At 33.5% G+C, this 15,753-nt stretch overlaps 1 protein-coding gene across 9 annotated transcripts in view; it reads left to right on the top strand.

Annotated features, from left to right (window-relative positions):
* Nucleotides 1-15,753, top strand: part of PNISR (PNN interacting serine and arginine rich protein) — a 26,691-nt gene extending 10,938 nt beyond the window's left edge. For 3 of the 9 annotated variants that reach the window (XM_038554788.1, XM_038554787.1, XM_038554789.1), the window contains 10 exons: nt 747-935; nt 2,323-2,546; nt 4,004-4,175; nt 5,548-5,738; nt 6,768-6,905; nt 7,410-7,509; nt 8,254-8,307; nt 9,349-9,519; nt 10,556-11,642; nt 11,885-14,155. In XM_038554788.1, the coding sequence (XP_038410716.1) occupies nt 747-935; nt 2,323-2,546; nt 4,004-4,175; nt 5,548-5,738; nt 6,768-6,905; nt 7,410-7,509; nt 8,254-8,307; nt 9,349-9,519; nt 10,556-11,642; nt 11,885-11,915 (2,357 nt within the window). In that variant the 3' untranslated portion in view covers nt 11,916-14,155. Of the gene's footprint in view, nt 1-746; nt 936-1,165; nt 2,898-4,003; nt 4,176-5,547; nt 5,739-6,767; nt 6,906-7,409; nt 7,510-8,253; nt 8,308-9,348; nt 9,520-10,555; nt 11,643-11,884; nt 14,546-15,449 lie in introns of those variants that run through there. The other 6 variants (XR_005368053.1, XR_005368052.1, XR_005368051.1 and 3 more) reach the window with 6 other exon arrangements.

Genomic DNA, 15,753 nt, shown 5'->3' with positions numbered 1-15,753 from the left:
TCTTAAAATATTATGTATATATATTGGAGAAGGAAGAGGACCTTTAATGTAGCAAGGGAATACATTTTGAGTAAAGAATGACTAGGAAATTGTTAAGGGAGATGTATTTGACTAGAGAAGGGAGCTATATGTAAAGAAGGGTGACTGTGAGGAGGAATAGGAATAGGTAACTATACTCCTCTGAAGTCTGAGGCTCCAGTATAGGCCTCAGTGAGGCCTCAATAGGACCTGTTGGAAGAAGAATTGAGTTTGATCATTTTTTTAAAAGAATTTATTTATTTATTTGAGAGAGAAAGAGAGAGACAGAAATAGCGAGAGATAGATGAGCAGGGAAGAGAGGGAGAAGCAGGCTCCCTGCTGTGTAGGGACACTCCCCCCGCCCCCCCCAAAAGGTGCGGCTGGATCCCAGGACCCTGGGATCGTGACCTGAGCTGAAGGCAGACGCCCAACTGACTGAACCACCTAGGTGCCCCTGATCATTGGTTTTTATAGTAAACTAAGATACAGGGGGTAAATTTCTTTTGAGTTAGTGTCAGAAATCAGTTAAGAGTGTTTTCTGAAAGTTTTATGGTTACATTATTATGTAGCCCGAATATGGGTTATTTTCTAAGCATCCTTTCAGCCATAATATTCTGTAATATTTAAAATCTCTAGTAAGGCATAGCTGAGATGATTGTTTTACGTTGAGGCACTATTCTTTTAGCTCTTAAATTCTGACTGTTAAATTCTGCTATGGTAAATTACAGGCCAGATTGACTGGGCTGCGTTGGCTCAAGCTTGGATTGCCCAAAGAGAAGCCTCAGGGCAGCAGAGTATGGTAGAACAGCCACCAGGAATGATGCCAAATGGACAGGACATGTCTACAATGGAATCTGGTCCAAACAATCATGGGAATTTCCAAGGGGATTCAAACTTTAACAGAATGTGGCAACCAGGTTTGTTATTTCATGTTATCCAGATTTTAGGACTATTTTAAAAATAAAATGTGGATTAAATGAAACTTTAATTTGCTTAGTTTTATGACTTCTTGAAATTAATGCTCCTTAAAGAATAGGCAGTTTCATTTAGATTTGACCTTGAAATTTTATGGTTAAATTTATTCTGTACTCAGTCTGCTAGCATTGTGGCACTCAGTTTGATTCTTTTCTCGGTTCTTCATTCCTAGGCTGACAGGGGCTGGGAACACTGGAAACCTCACTTGGCATCTAGGGAAGAGAGCATTCTATGTCTCTCTGTTGCAACCTCTGGCCTTTTCAGAAGCAGCACTGGCAGAGCAAAACATGTCTAGCCTCTAATTAAAGAAATACTGTGTCACTATGTGACAAATTAGTCTGTCAAATATTTTCTGCCCCTACCATCCACCCATCTTTTTCTTCCTGTTTTTTTCAGATAGTGAAGATCTTCCATAAGTTTTTATGTTTTATTTTTTTGTTTGTTTGCTTGCTTTTTTACTTCACAGTATGATTTAGATTTCTTGATGCTAGTTCAGTTTTCCATGTCTTGTGATGCTATTTTTAACTTTTTAATAGTCACTTTAAAATATTTATAGAGGAATCTTACATTTGAGTATGCTGATGGTGAAGTTTTTATCTCCCTTTCCCTATTGACACTTACTGTTCCTCAATGTAAGAGTGGAAAACTTACGAGGTAATACTCTAACCTCACTTTTAAAAGAATAATGAGTATTCTAATCTTTGATACTGTGAGGTAGTTTATTTCTAGTTTCCTCGAAGCTACCCCAAATTTCCCCAGGTTTGAAAATGTTTTGGTTCCCAAGTTCAAGTTCATAAATGATTCACCCTGGCATTCCCACTCCCCAATTTATTCTACTGGCTTTCTTTGTGACCTGGGCAAGTGATTTAACCTCTGTGTGCCTCAGTTTCCCCTCCTGAAATTGGCAAAAATAATACCTGATTTCTCCCTACCTCACAGGGATGTTGTGAGGATAAATGTGTTCATGCGAGAAAGAAATTATATATAAAATCTCAAGGTGTTATTTTTTATGGTATTGTTACTGAACAGAAATAGAAAAATTGAACAAAAAAATTGCTTTGGATTCTGTTACGTTTATTAAAAAAAACAATATGAGGCATTTGATTTCCGTATGTTTAGGATATGAATTAGAGTGGAGTTAGCTCATTTGAATTATTTATTAGTTTAATTAATTGCTTATTTTAAAGATATACTAGAGGAATTTGACCAAGAAGTCATAAATTTTTAAATCTGTTTCTTTGCTGAAAAATCTTTCTTGAGATCTTAAAAATTTGTGTTGATTTTGTTATAACCCCCTGTTGAATGTTTTTATGCCTAAATCCTAAATAGAATGGGGAATGCATCAGCAGCCCCCACACCCCCCTCCAGATCAGCCATGGATGCCACCAACACCAGGCCCAATGGACATTGTTCCTCCTTCCGAAGACAGCAACAGTCAGGACAGTGGGGAATTTGCCCCTGACAACAGGCATATATTTAACCAGAACAATCACAACTTTGGTGGACCACCCGATAATTTTGCAGTGGGGCCAGTGAACCAGTTTGACTATCAGGTGAAAGATATTTTGTTGCTTTAATATTGTAGATGTGCACGTAATCCATTCTTTGGAAGTGTCTCATCAAGAGTACCTAAGATCTGTGTTTCACTTTTCAGTCTTGTACAGATAAACACATAATATTATGTCTCAGAAAAGTTACCAATTTTTGAGTATTAAAATCATTAGATGCTTATTTTCTGGTTTTTGATTTGCTTAGGAGAATGATATAAAGGATCATTAGGAAAGATTTGGATAAAATGAAAAATGTGTAAGTTCAATAGCTATATGATGTTTTGTTTTCTAATAATTTCAAAATGGTATATTTAAATGTTGAATAAAGTTTAGAAAATGTGCAGTAGTTGAATACATTATTTGTCAATAATAGATTATGGATAAGACATGAATAAAATACATGAAGAACAGATCATCTTCCTAAATGCAGTTCCTTCTGCTATGTAGAATTATGACTTTTTCTAGTGATGTCATTTTTTTTTTCCATTCTGACATGACATGTTAATGGAATTGTACATAATTTCCTTTGTAGCATCTAATTCATTTCTAGGGACATAGAACTCTATGGGGAATAGTATTATTATGTGGGGCTTTATTTTCTCTAACTACTCTGCCAAGGGTCCACCCTTAAATTATGGTACTAGGCGTCATTTTGAAATAACTGATGGCAGTTGTTACCTTATAAACTGAGCTAGTATAATTTAAAATTTTGAAAAAAATCCATATGTTGTTTCACTAACTAGATTAATAATGGACATAAATGTAAATATTCACCTTAAGAATAATCTTTATTCATACATATTCACATAATTGTGGTATACTCATACTTGGTATACAGATATGACTGTTTGGTTTGGTTTTGAAGAAATGTAGTAGTAGGAGCTTCTACTTACACCCTATTATCTTGATAGATCCCTATGTTAACAAGACAGCTCCGTTGGCAATGGGCTTAGAAAAGCCTCTGAAAATCGCAAAATTGCAAAAAATATTTAATGATAGTAAGCTTTATTTTGTTAAAATAGATACTTCTTGCTAGATTATAGAAACAGTTTAAGTTCCCATAAGAAATAAGTTGGAATTGATTAAAAAAATTTTTTTCCTGTATTTTCTAGTTCCAGAAAAATTCACATTTGATTTCTTGGTAGTGGAAGGATTAGTTTATAAATGGATTCAGAATGAAAAAGGGCATACATATATCCTTTTCTATACTTCTTGAAAATAGTGTATTAGCTGAATTTTAGATGGCTCTTTGCATTTACATAGGTAGAAAATCTTTACCTTTCTTAAGAAAAAGTAAGCCTAGGTCTTGGGGCTACAGAAATATCGGTGGATATTAGAACCATGGAATTCTTGGATTTGCTGCACACATGGATTTCTACTGTCCCAGTTCATAACACACGTGTGTCCCAGAGAGTATATTGTATTAATGTGAAGAAAAATAAACTGCAATACTCTTTCAGCATGGGGCTGCTTTTGGTCCACCGCAAGGTGGATTTCATCCTCCTTATTGGCAACCAGGACCTCCAGGACCTCCAGCACCTCCCCAGAATCGAAGAGAAAGGCCATCATCATTCAGGGATCGGCAGCGATCACCTATTGCACTTCCTGTGAAGCAGGAGCCTCCACAAATTGGTAGCTATTTAAGTTTAGTGAACCACAATTGACATGATTTCTTAATCATGTAAAGAGAATGTTTTGTTTTCTTAAGTTTTGTTATACTTTTGATATGTTAGGAATTGATAGTTTAAAACCCTATGATTTTATAGGCATAACCTTTAAAATTAAAAAAAGATAATGGTCTAAAAGATAAAAAATTCTGAATAATTTTAAGATAAATTGTTACCTTAAACTCCAGATTTTGTTATGAATTTTAAATTTATCATGGCCATAGCATTTTTTTTTTTTGGTCTTATTTATGCTTTTAAAGATTTTACTAATTTTTTGAGAGAGATTGAGAGAGCACGAGCAGTGGAGAGGGGCAGAGGAAGATGGAGAAGCAGGCTCTTGGCTGAGCAGGGAACCCAGTGCAGAGCTCCATCCCAGAAGCCTGGGATCAATACCTGAGCTAAAGGCATTCGCTTAATCAAATGAGCGACTAGGCGCCCTATGGCCATAGCATCTTGATATTTTTTTCATTGTTGACAGTTTGATACATTATGCCAGTATATGAAGTTTCCCCTTTAAAAACTTCTTAGTTGTTCTCTGTCTCTGGTCTCTTTCCATTCCCAGTTCATCTGACACACTAATGTCAGATTAATTTTCCTTTTATTATTTCACTTTCCAGAAATATTTTGGCAGAAGATTTAAATTTTCATCATTTTATTACAACTAATTTAGGTCTAATGACAAGTTACAAACTTACACTACTTTAGATCTAGAAATCCAAATCAAACACTTAATAGAGCAGAACGTTTAAGTCTTAACTTTTTATTACAAAGTAGATATTTTAGGAAGATTCTAATTTCTTTTTTAACTTATGGAATCATATTTGTTCAGATGAATTCTCATTGTGAAAATAGACTTATACTTTTGTTTGACTCTGTTCTATTTTCATATTTTAAGAAGCAATGTAGTGTAAGTTTGGCTTGGAATTAGCCCACATCTCTGCTACTGTCTTTTTAATTTTGAGCACATCACTTAATCTTTTTGAGTGTCAGTTTTCTTATTTGAAAAAGAGATGGAATAATAGTGATTTTTTTATTTTTTTTATTATTTTTTTTAGAATTAAGCAAGATAATTTAATGTGCTTTCATATTGCCTGGCTCATTATAAGCATTAACACAATATTCACTGCTATCATTAAAAATGATCTTAAAGAGAAGCATAATGGTTAATGGGTTGCTTTACCACTGTCTTAGTAGAGAATGATAGTTATAAGCACTCTTTATTTACTCAGAATTCTTTAATTTACTCACAAAGTTTGTAGAAATTCAAGAATAAGGAACTCCTGCATTTATGATTTTTACTTAACTAGCTTACAGGTACTTTTTTCCATGTGAAACAGATGCAGTAAAACGCAGGACTCTTCCAGCTTGGATTCGAGAAGGTCTTGAAAAAATGGAACGTGAAAAGCAAAAGAAGTTGGAGAAAGAAAGAATGGAGCAACAACGTTCACAGTTGTCCAAAAAAGAAAAGAAGGCCACAGAAGATGCTGAAGGAGGAGATGGCCCTCGTTTACCTCAGAGAAGTAAATTTGTGAGTATTAGAATCACTTAACATGGAAGTCTGTGTCATTTATGTGTGAAAATTATTGAAAGAAAAAACTAATGGAGCCTATAGAAAAGTATTAGTATAATGTTCTTGAGATTACTTTTAGTAAGTATTTTGAGAATTATGATTGTGTATGTTGTTATTGAGGGTGAATAAGGAGGAAAGGAGCAGTAAGCTTATAAAATGTTCTTTTTTTTTTTTTTTTCATTGGAGTTCAATTTGAAAATGTTCTTTTCAGCTTTTCAGAGAGGAATTATTCTGTGGGATGCTAGATAGATCTCACCTTGAGAAACAAATCTGTATTTTCTTGTTGGAGTATTACAATGATCACCTTTTACTTAGGATTTTTAAGGGTAACTGTAGGACAGTTTGCCTAAAGAAGAGTTCTCTTTTTAAGGTGTGCTATTTGGGTACTGAAAACTGATAGCTAGAAACAGACTGCTGGCATTCCCTATCTGAAGTAGACCTCATTTCTTACCTGTCCGTTTTACAGTGAAAAGGGGCAAATTTCACTAAGTTTCAGAGCCAGCTAAGATCTAGAAACTACAGAATTTTAAGTCACATGATTTTAGGTAAATAGCTTAAATTTATAGTTAAGGTTATACTGAATAACATGAATGTGGTCCATTTATCCAAAGTTTTACAAGCCACTCATTTCAGTACCATCATATATAATCGATATTAAATCAGTCTTGGCGTGATATATTCCTAGTTACTTACTGGTAAAATAAAGTCAAAATTGACTAAGGAAAAAAAGTTGGAAAGTAATTAAAATAATTGATTCTTATAAGCTATCTCATAATCTTACATTTCCTCTCAGGTAACAACTTTATACTACTAACTTAAGTTACATACTATAACTTCTAAATTATATCCAAAATATAATTTAGAAATTTCATTTTTATATATTTGTTTCATAGACTTTTTAATTTGGGGTTTTAAAAAAATGTGTAAGAGAATGATTTTATATTATAAGCCTGAAGTTGGGCTACCCATACTATTACTTTTTTTTAGGATAGTGATGAGGAAGATGAAGACACTGAAAATGTTGAAGCTGCTAGTAGTGGAAAAGTCACCAGAAGTCCATCTCCAGTTCCTCAAGAAGAGCAGAGTGAACCAGAGATGACTGAAGAAGAGAAAGAGTATCAAATGGTAGAATGTTAAATTTCTTACCATGTATAGGATTTTTAAATTTTTGTTTTTTTATTGTTTATTTTTTGGAGAGGGGAAGGTGGGGGTGCAGAGGGAGAGAGGGGTCCACACCCAGCATGAAGCCCAACATGGGGCTCCATCTCACAACCCTGAGATCATGACCTGAGCTGAAATCAGGAGTCAGGTGCTTAACTGACTGAGCCACCCAGGTTGCCCCAGTTTTTGTATTTTAGAATAATTTTCAAGATACTTGCTTTCCGGGACGCCTGGGTGGCTCAGCGGTTTAGTGGTCTGCCTTTGGCTCAGGGCGTGATCCTGGAGACCTGGGAATAGAGTCCCACGTTGGGCTTCCTGCATGGAGCCTGCTTCTGCCTCTGCCTCTGCCTCTGCCTCTTTCTCTCTCTCTCTCTCTCTCTCTCATTAATAAATAAATCTTTAAAAAAATGTTTATAAAATGGCTTTGGCTATTAATTTTTTATAAACACATAAAATACCCTTTCATAGATGTTGCTGACAAAAATGCTTCTGACCGAAATTCTACTGGATGTCACAGATGAAGAAATTTATTATGTAGCCAAAGATGCACACCGGAAAGCAACGAAAGGTATATTGTGGGTGTTCTTAGTTTTGTTTTTCTGGGAGTATTTTGGTTTTGGTGGCTCTTTTGGACTTTTTTTTTTGTTGTCCTTGCTGAATTCTAGCAGATACTTGAATATTTCTTCTTGCATGTTTTAACTCTCTGGGAAAGGTTAGATTTGTAGATACCATATTAAAACTATACAAGTATACAAATATTTTTCTTTTACCCAACTTGCCTGAGCACAAATGAGCAGTTATGCTATTGTTCCATAAAAAGCGTAGTGGAAAAATTCTTGATGTTCAATTTATTTCAGAGTTTTTTTTTTTATAGATATTGTGGTATTGGTGTATAACTTCTAATACAGTTTAGTTTCATTAATGGATTATGAACCTTTAGTTTTCACAATTTACCACTTGTAGTTCTTACAGAAGCAAGAAATTTACCTCCCCACCTCCCATATTTTTAGTAACACTTAGAAAATATATCAAAAGCAGATTTTAAATTATGGGCCATAACCTCAAAAATAAAATACTGATGTGTACTGGTCAACATTTTTCTTCGTTATAAACCAATTTCAGCTCACTTCAGAATTAAAATTTCAAGGCCAGACATGCTACTGGTTTAAAGTGAATGTTATGTTTTTAATGTTTCTTCTCTCCCCAAAAAGCAGCAATAGTAGTAGATTTAACAATACCATAGACTCTCATGACTATGAAATCGTGGCTATTTGTGTTAACATGTTGTTCCTGTTGTTGATGTGATACAAAGCTCCTGCAAAACAGCTGGCACAGTCCAGTGCACTGGCTTCCCTCACTGGACTCGGTAAGTGTTTTCCTTATTTGTGAGAGGGCCTTAAAGGGAAAATCACACTTACCTTGTCTCTCTACATGTTCTGTTTTGAAACTGTACTATTCCTATTCAGTTTATAAAATCTAGGTCTTAGGGTTATATCAGTCTCTCAAAGGTTTGTCTATCTTTTTTTTACTAAAGCATTCACAGAGGGATTATAAATGTGACTAATTCATAGTTTATTGGGGCAAGTTGTAATAGTTCATAATTAAGCTGTGATAATATTTAAGCTCACCTTCAAAATTATTGCATCCATGCTTTAGGGAAGAACCTATCCACTAATGCTTTTAAGCACCTTTATTTAGATTGTGTTGTAGCAAGTTGAGTTTTAACATAGAGGAAAGGAGTTTATTTTATCATAGTATAATAGTAGTGATGTGTTCATAATTTGCTCTTTGCATGATATATTCTCAAGTATATAAAAGCTTGAATGTGCCTTTTCCGCATCATTTCAAATTAATCTTTGTGGGGATCAACAGAAATGGGTAGAACCAAATGCCCATGTGATTTTGTTATGATTACTATTTAGGTCACTTCAGGGTGGGGAGTAGTTTTAGCACTATACCATTTCTGTACCTTTGAGAATTGTATTACCTGGGATTTTTGAGGTTTGAACAATGAAAGGATTAATTTTAGAAGTATTTTTAGGATCATTGGTAGTTGAATTGACTGGTTCTAGTGAGGCTTTGTTATTGCCCTGTTAAATGGTTTTGTTGATTAGTATGGACAGTAAAACAAAACCATTATCCTTTCTTTATACCATTATACCTTACACCATTCCTTCATGGTGAGAAATATATGAAATATTCCAGGAAGAATGAGATTCTATTAATTTTCAGGAGGGCTTATGAACTCCTTAAGAATTAGAATTTATACTTCTCCCCACCCCGAATAAGCATATCCTTCCAAGATAAGGCAATGAAAAAAGAAATTAGCTTTCTTCTCAGACCTTAAAATTTTTTTTAGTGTATAGAATAATTTTTCTATATGATAGACTGTGCTTTATACACACAGGTGGACTGGGTGGTTATGGATCGGGAGACAGTGAAGATGAGAGGAGTGACAGAGGCTCTGAGTCATCTGACACTGATGATGAGGAATTACGGCACCGAATCCGGCAAAAACAGGAAGCTTTTTGGAGAAAAGAAAAAGAACAGCAGCTGTTACATGATAAACAGATGGAAGGTATACCTTTTAGATTCTCTTAATTTTTGTCCAGTTTTATTTGTATTTTTATTTTTTAACCAACCTAACAATAACAAGGATAGAATTAACGATAGAATATAGACATTATGTGATACAACCGAAACCAAGGTTTTGGCTTATTTGGAGTCTCAAAATTAGTATTCAAAATATGTAGTTTATAAAAGGTAAACTTTGTCTAATTTTGTAAGATATTAATTTCAGTAGCTGTAAGTTAAGCTATTTAGGGTATTTTTATTTCTTTCTAAAGTTCTCAAAAATGAAAAAGAAAGCTTTTGAGATGGCAGAAATCTATTGGTAAAACTATTGAAAAATAACTTGTAGCTAGGATATTTAACATGCAGCTAGTAATATTTTGAAAATAGAGGGCTTTTTTTTAATAGAGGGCTTTTTATAGAAGTTTTTAAATGCAAAATACTACATATGACTAGTTTTTTATAGTCTATATAATACTAGGAATACTGCAGGAATAGTTTGAAGTTTTTGAAAAAGTCATACTTGGACAATTGGAAAGGTAATTATTGAGCTAGCAGTTGAAAATTCCTTATAAATTACCTAACTTATTTAAGTTGCCTTATTGGACAAAAGAGAAATCTTTTCTCATTGCTTCAAATGTACCTTTACACTTTGGTACTCTAGTTGGTGTACTGAGCATTTGAAATGTAGCTGACCCTAAATTGAAATATGCCATAGGTATAAAATACACAGTAGATTTGAAAGATTTTCTGTGCCCCCCCCCCCATAGCAGAATATCTTAGTATGCTTTTAAATTTATTACATGTTGAAATGGTGTAATATTTTTGATATATTGGGTTAATAAACTATTGAAATTAAGTTCATCTCCTTTTATTTTTTTAAAGTAGTCACTAGATAATTTTGAATTGCTTATGGCTTGTATCCTATTTCTGTTGAACAATGCTGTTCTGTTATTATCTGATAGTTTGAAATTCGGTAGTTTGGGAGTTATTTTCATTATACAATTGACTTTTCATAGTATTTTTGTCTTTTTCTGTTTCAGAAGAAAAGCAGCAAACAGAAAGGGTTACAAAAGAGATGAATGAATTTATCCATAAAGAGCAAAATAGTTTATCACTACTAGAAGCAAGAGAAGCAGATGGTGATGTGGTTAATGAAAAGAAAAGAACTCCAAATGAAACTACGTCAGTTTTAGAACCAAAAAAAGAGCATAAAGAGAAAGAGAAACAAGGAAGGAGTAGATCAGGAAGTTCTAGTAGTGGTAGTTCCAGTAGCAATAGCAGAACTAGTAGTACTAGTAGTACTGTCTCTAGCTCTTCATATAGTTCTAGCTCAGGTAGTAGTCGCACTTCTTCTCGATCTTCTTCTCCTAAAAGGAAAAAAAGACATAGTAGGAGTAGATCTCCAACAATTAAAGCTAGACGGAGTAGAAGTAGAAGTTACTCACGCAGAATAAAAATAGAGAGCAATAGGGCTAGAGTAAAGATTAGAGATAGGAGGAGATCTAATAGAAATAGCATTGAAAGGGAAAGACGAAGAAATCGGAGTCCTTCTCGAGAGAGACGTAGAAGTAGAAGTCGCTCAAGGGATAGGCGAACCAATCGGTCCAGTCGCAGTAGGAGTCGAGATAGGCGTAAAATTGATGATCAACGTGGAAATCTTAGTGGGAGCAGTCATAAGCATAAAGGTGAGGCTAAAGAACAAGAGAGAAAAAAGGAGAGGAGCCGAAGTATAGATAAAGATAGGAAAAAGAAAGACAAAGAAAGGGAACGAGAACAGGATAAAAGAAAAGAGAAACAAAAAAGGGAAGAAAAAGATTTTAAGTTCAGTAGTCAGGATGATAGGTTAAAAAGGAAACGAGAAAGTGAAAGAACATTCTCTAGGAGTGGTTCTATATCTGTTAAAATTATCAGACATGATTCTAGACAGGATAGTAAGAAAAGTACTACCAAAGATAGCAAAAAACATTCAGGCTCTGATTCTAGTGGAAGGAGCAGTTCTGAATCTCCAGGAAGTAGCAAAGAAAAGAAGGCTAAGAAGCCTAAACATAGTCGATCGCGATCCATGGAGAAATCTCAAAGGTCTGGTAAGAAGGCAAGCCGCAAACACAAGTCTAAGTCCCGATCAAGGTAGTATACTTTTTAAAGTATTTTGTCTGATTTTTAAAAAAAAATTTGACTGAATTTATTCAAAGTTGAAAGTGTCCTTTCTCTCTCTCTCTTTAATAAACTCAGTTTGGTACTTGATAAATGATCATAGTCTTAAGTAATTTTAGAAATCCTATATAATAATATTTATTTAAAAATTGCAGATTCTTTAGTTTAAAATACATTTTTATTTTTAAATTTGTCTTTTCCCTTTTTTTTTTCAGATCAACAACCCCTCCCCGTCGTAAACGCTGAGGAATGATGTGGCAAGAATGCCATGATGTTTAAAAAATTCCATGAGTTTTAAGGGCTTGTCTCATTATAGAGGCACATTGTGGCTGTGTAGGTGAAACCAGAATCTTTTTTTTTTTTTTTTTTAATCTGTAAATAGGTGTACTTTTTCCAAATGCTGCTCCAAGTTACTTAATAGGATTTCTTTGTATTACATTTTTTTCAAAAAAAAATAGTGCTTAATAAGACTATAAACATGCCATTCTCTTTCAGCTGTAATGTTCTTAAAATTATTCTTGAATGTACTGTGATGTCAATAAAGCTCTTCAGTTCATTTTTGTTAACCTCTTGCACCTTAATTTTATGATTTTAATCTAAGGAACGTACTTTTATAAAAAGGCAGCTGGAATTTTGTATAACAGGTTTTAAAGGTACTTCCTCTCATCTTCCCCAAAGAAAATGGTTTTAACTTAGTAGTTTGTCAAAGTTTGTAAATTGTACCCATGGATTTTTGTCAAATTCCAACTTTAAGGGTGTAGAAGAGGGCCAAAAATAGATCTTTACTTTTCATTTGGAAACATTTGAAAGCTTTCTAAACTTTTCTTCCTATTTTGAGGATTTTCAAGTAATATATTTTCTGTGTATAAAGTATGGTTTACTTCTTCTGTACAATGAAATTGCTGGAATCAATCAAGCCAGTGCATCATTAGAGTTATTTATAAGGAACAATTGTGTTTGACACTAATAGTCAAGTCTGGAACTGTATTCTGCAGTTATCCACTTCTGTTTTAGAAGCGTATTTTAAACACTGGGGTATGACAGAAATAAGACTCACAATTCAGTATATTTATTTATATTTTTAAAGTGTAATATGACCTCAGCTCAGTGGAGGAATGCTGTATTATGCAGGTTTGTGTCAATTTCATGACCTTAAAATGATTTGGTTTTGTCACTTTCTTACAATTATGATCAGTGAGTGGTCTAGCTATTTAAGGCAGTCATAACTTACAAGTAAAATGAGGCTCTGCAGGCATTTAAATGCTCAACTGCTTTCAGGGTCTGTTTTTATGTGATTATTCACTTATGCCACAATAGATACATCTCTGAAAACAAACGCTTTTACATTTTAGTTTAAAAAGGAAAAGAACAAGTTCAGGTCACGGAAAAGTTTTAAAGTAATGCCTTCTTACCAGCAATAGTTCATTTTAAAATAAGCCAGATTTTTGCCAAGATCAGTGTTTCTTCAAAATGAAGGTAGAAATAGATTTGTAAGTGTGCTCTTGTACCTCTACATAGGTTCTTAAATTTTGAGCAGTTATGCATTTATCTAGAGGAAATAAATCAACTGTGAATAAATGCATGTTTACCAAAATGGTTGTTTTACAGTGCATTTAGTTCTGATATTTATAAAGTTGATATTTCACAGAATAACTTTTAAATAGTTTGGAATTCTATATAGTTTAGACATCAGTCACGTGGAGACAAAATGAAAATGTGCAATATTTTTTATGTAGGTGAGCTAACACAATGTACCTAATTGCAGAATTATCAGATTAATTTGTAATAGATAAGTTGTATAACATTTTCATATCTTAAAATGTTTTTTAGATCAATCTTCAGGTGAAATAATATTTTCAAAATAAAATTCTACAGAAAAGTTCTGTTGGCTATGATATGCACATTTTTGGGCAAGACAAATGACTAGAGCCAAAAATAGTATTTGACAGTTTTATTTACTCTGCCATAATATGCAAGCTTCTTATTTAAATCTGTAGATATTTTTTAAAACACAGTCATGATATATGTGATTATTAGTAGATACATCAGTGTTATAATTAGATATTTGGGTTTTTCGGGTTTTATGGATAATTTAGAGAAATCATCATTTCACTGACATGTAATGAAGTATGTTTACCTTAGTGGTAAGATTTTCTGAAATAGGGCTTCCATGATTTGGGATGTGAATGCTAACACACATAAGTTGACTAGATACTTAATTTGGTTATGAAATCTTCTAAAATGACACCACCAGAAAATCAGTAGATTCGATTTTTGAGACAATCATGGGTCTGAATTGATTAATAAAACTGTCTTGGGTTTCTCTTTTAAAGTATTTCTAGTGTATTAATCATACTTGTTTTTGTGCAATGGGGGTTATACCACACCATTAAGAGAATAAAATGTAATTTGAAAGAGGGAATTACAAGATTTGTTTAATGAAGGCCCCAAAATATAAATAAAGACTGGTGTGGAATCTCAGTGTATGTTTTCTGCCATTGTAAAATGTCTTTTTTTAGCATCTGTTTCTAATGGTATAATACACAATAGGTGAATTTCCCAAATATTCATTTTTTTTTTCAATGTCTAAGTTACTGTTTCTTCAAAGAAACACATGAAGTATAAGTAGTAGGTGAGACTTTTTGTTTTATGTGGGAATTTTTACATAGGAATTGTATAAGGTCCAAAATTCCTGTAATACTGTCTTATGGAAACGTTTACATTTAAATGGAGTTTTTCTTCTCTTATATACATTAAAGTCTATTTTCATTTATTGACGTTTCTAAAATGTACTAATCATGGTTTGATAGAAATACTATTAGATCCGTTGGATTGTCCTGACTGCTGCTTAATATATTTTGAGCAAATCCTGTAAATACTGTGAGCCTCAATTTCTTCAACTATAGAAGGGTGGAATTTGATTATTTCTAAGGTGTTGATTGAGTACTTCTAGCTCTTAAGTTTTTCGGTTTTCAGTTGGATTTGACTGTAATGTCTAACACTGAATGGGAAAATAGGCTTTTTATTAGCCCTTAACATAACTCGTGTGATGAGCTACATTATATACCCTAAAGGTTTGTCATGTATAGTATTTTCCTCTACACAAAGATCAAATCTGCCACAATTCTGATTATGATAGTGTCAACTAAGATGAAATTATGCTGTGTTACCAGTTTATGTGGAATTCTGTAAATATGAAAATACAGCAGTTAAACTCTTGAGTAGGCATACATCATTTCAAAAGGGTTAAAACTTAGCTGTAAAGGGAGCACTTTACACTTAATTTGAATGAAAAAAGTTTTTATAAATATTAAGTTTCAAAATACTAAATAGTTTTTTATAGTAAAATAAATTGTAGACTCTGTTTTACAACATTTGGGTAAGGCCATAGCATTGGTCTAGGAAATATCTCCCAACAATGGCCATCATACTACAACTGCTAGTCTTTCCAACACAACTCAGGTTTAAGCATCATTGAAAAAGCCTTTGTTGATTTTTATAGAGAAAAGTATAATGAGCTAGTTTGGCTTATGAGGGCCAAACTAGTGGATATTCAAGAGGCTTTTGTTTCCTGTCAGTATTAAGGCAAATAATTATAAATTGCCTTTGTTGTTGCCTTTGTTGTTGAAAAGGTAATGGGAAGACCCTGAAGCCTAGGGAAGTGGTACAAAGTACATTTAAATAAAGCTTTTAAAACTTTAATCATACTTGTACTTTGCTTTTTCCTTGGATTTGTCATTCCAACAAATATAACACGTGCTAAATGTTCTTTTGTGCCAGAGTTTTGTGCCTTCATTTGGAGAGATGGTCATGTGTCCTGAGGAACTCTGAAGAGGACATAACAAAAATCTGCAGCCACTCTTAGGAGGAGGTCAATTAAGAAGCCATATGTGAAAGACTATTACTGAGCAGTAAATTTCATTCAAAGAACCCTTTACCAATTTGACCCTGCCTGTTGAAAATGTACAATGATTTTTTGCCTCTTAATCTTGGAAATGTATCATTGCTCTTCTTACTCAAGGAAGGGCTTTTTGTACATTTAGAAGTAAAGTGATACTGATCACCGTTTTTAGTTTTCAATGAA

The sequence above is a fragment of the Canis lupus genome, chromosome 12, assembly GCF_011100685.1.
Source record: "Canis lupus familiaris isolate Mischka breed German Shepherd chromosome 12, alternate assembly UU_Cfam_GSD_1.0, whole genome shotgun sequence".
Taxonomy (NCBI): Eukaryota; Metazoa; Chordata; class Mammalia; order Carnivora; family Canidae; genus Canis; species Canis lupus.
Note: the sequence above shows the minus strand (reverse complement) of the source record. Positions and strands in the feature narration are given on the sequence as shown.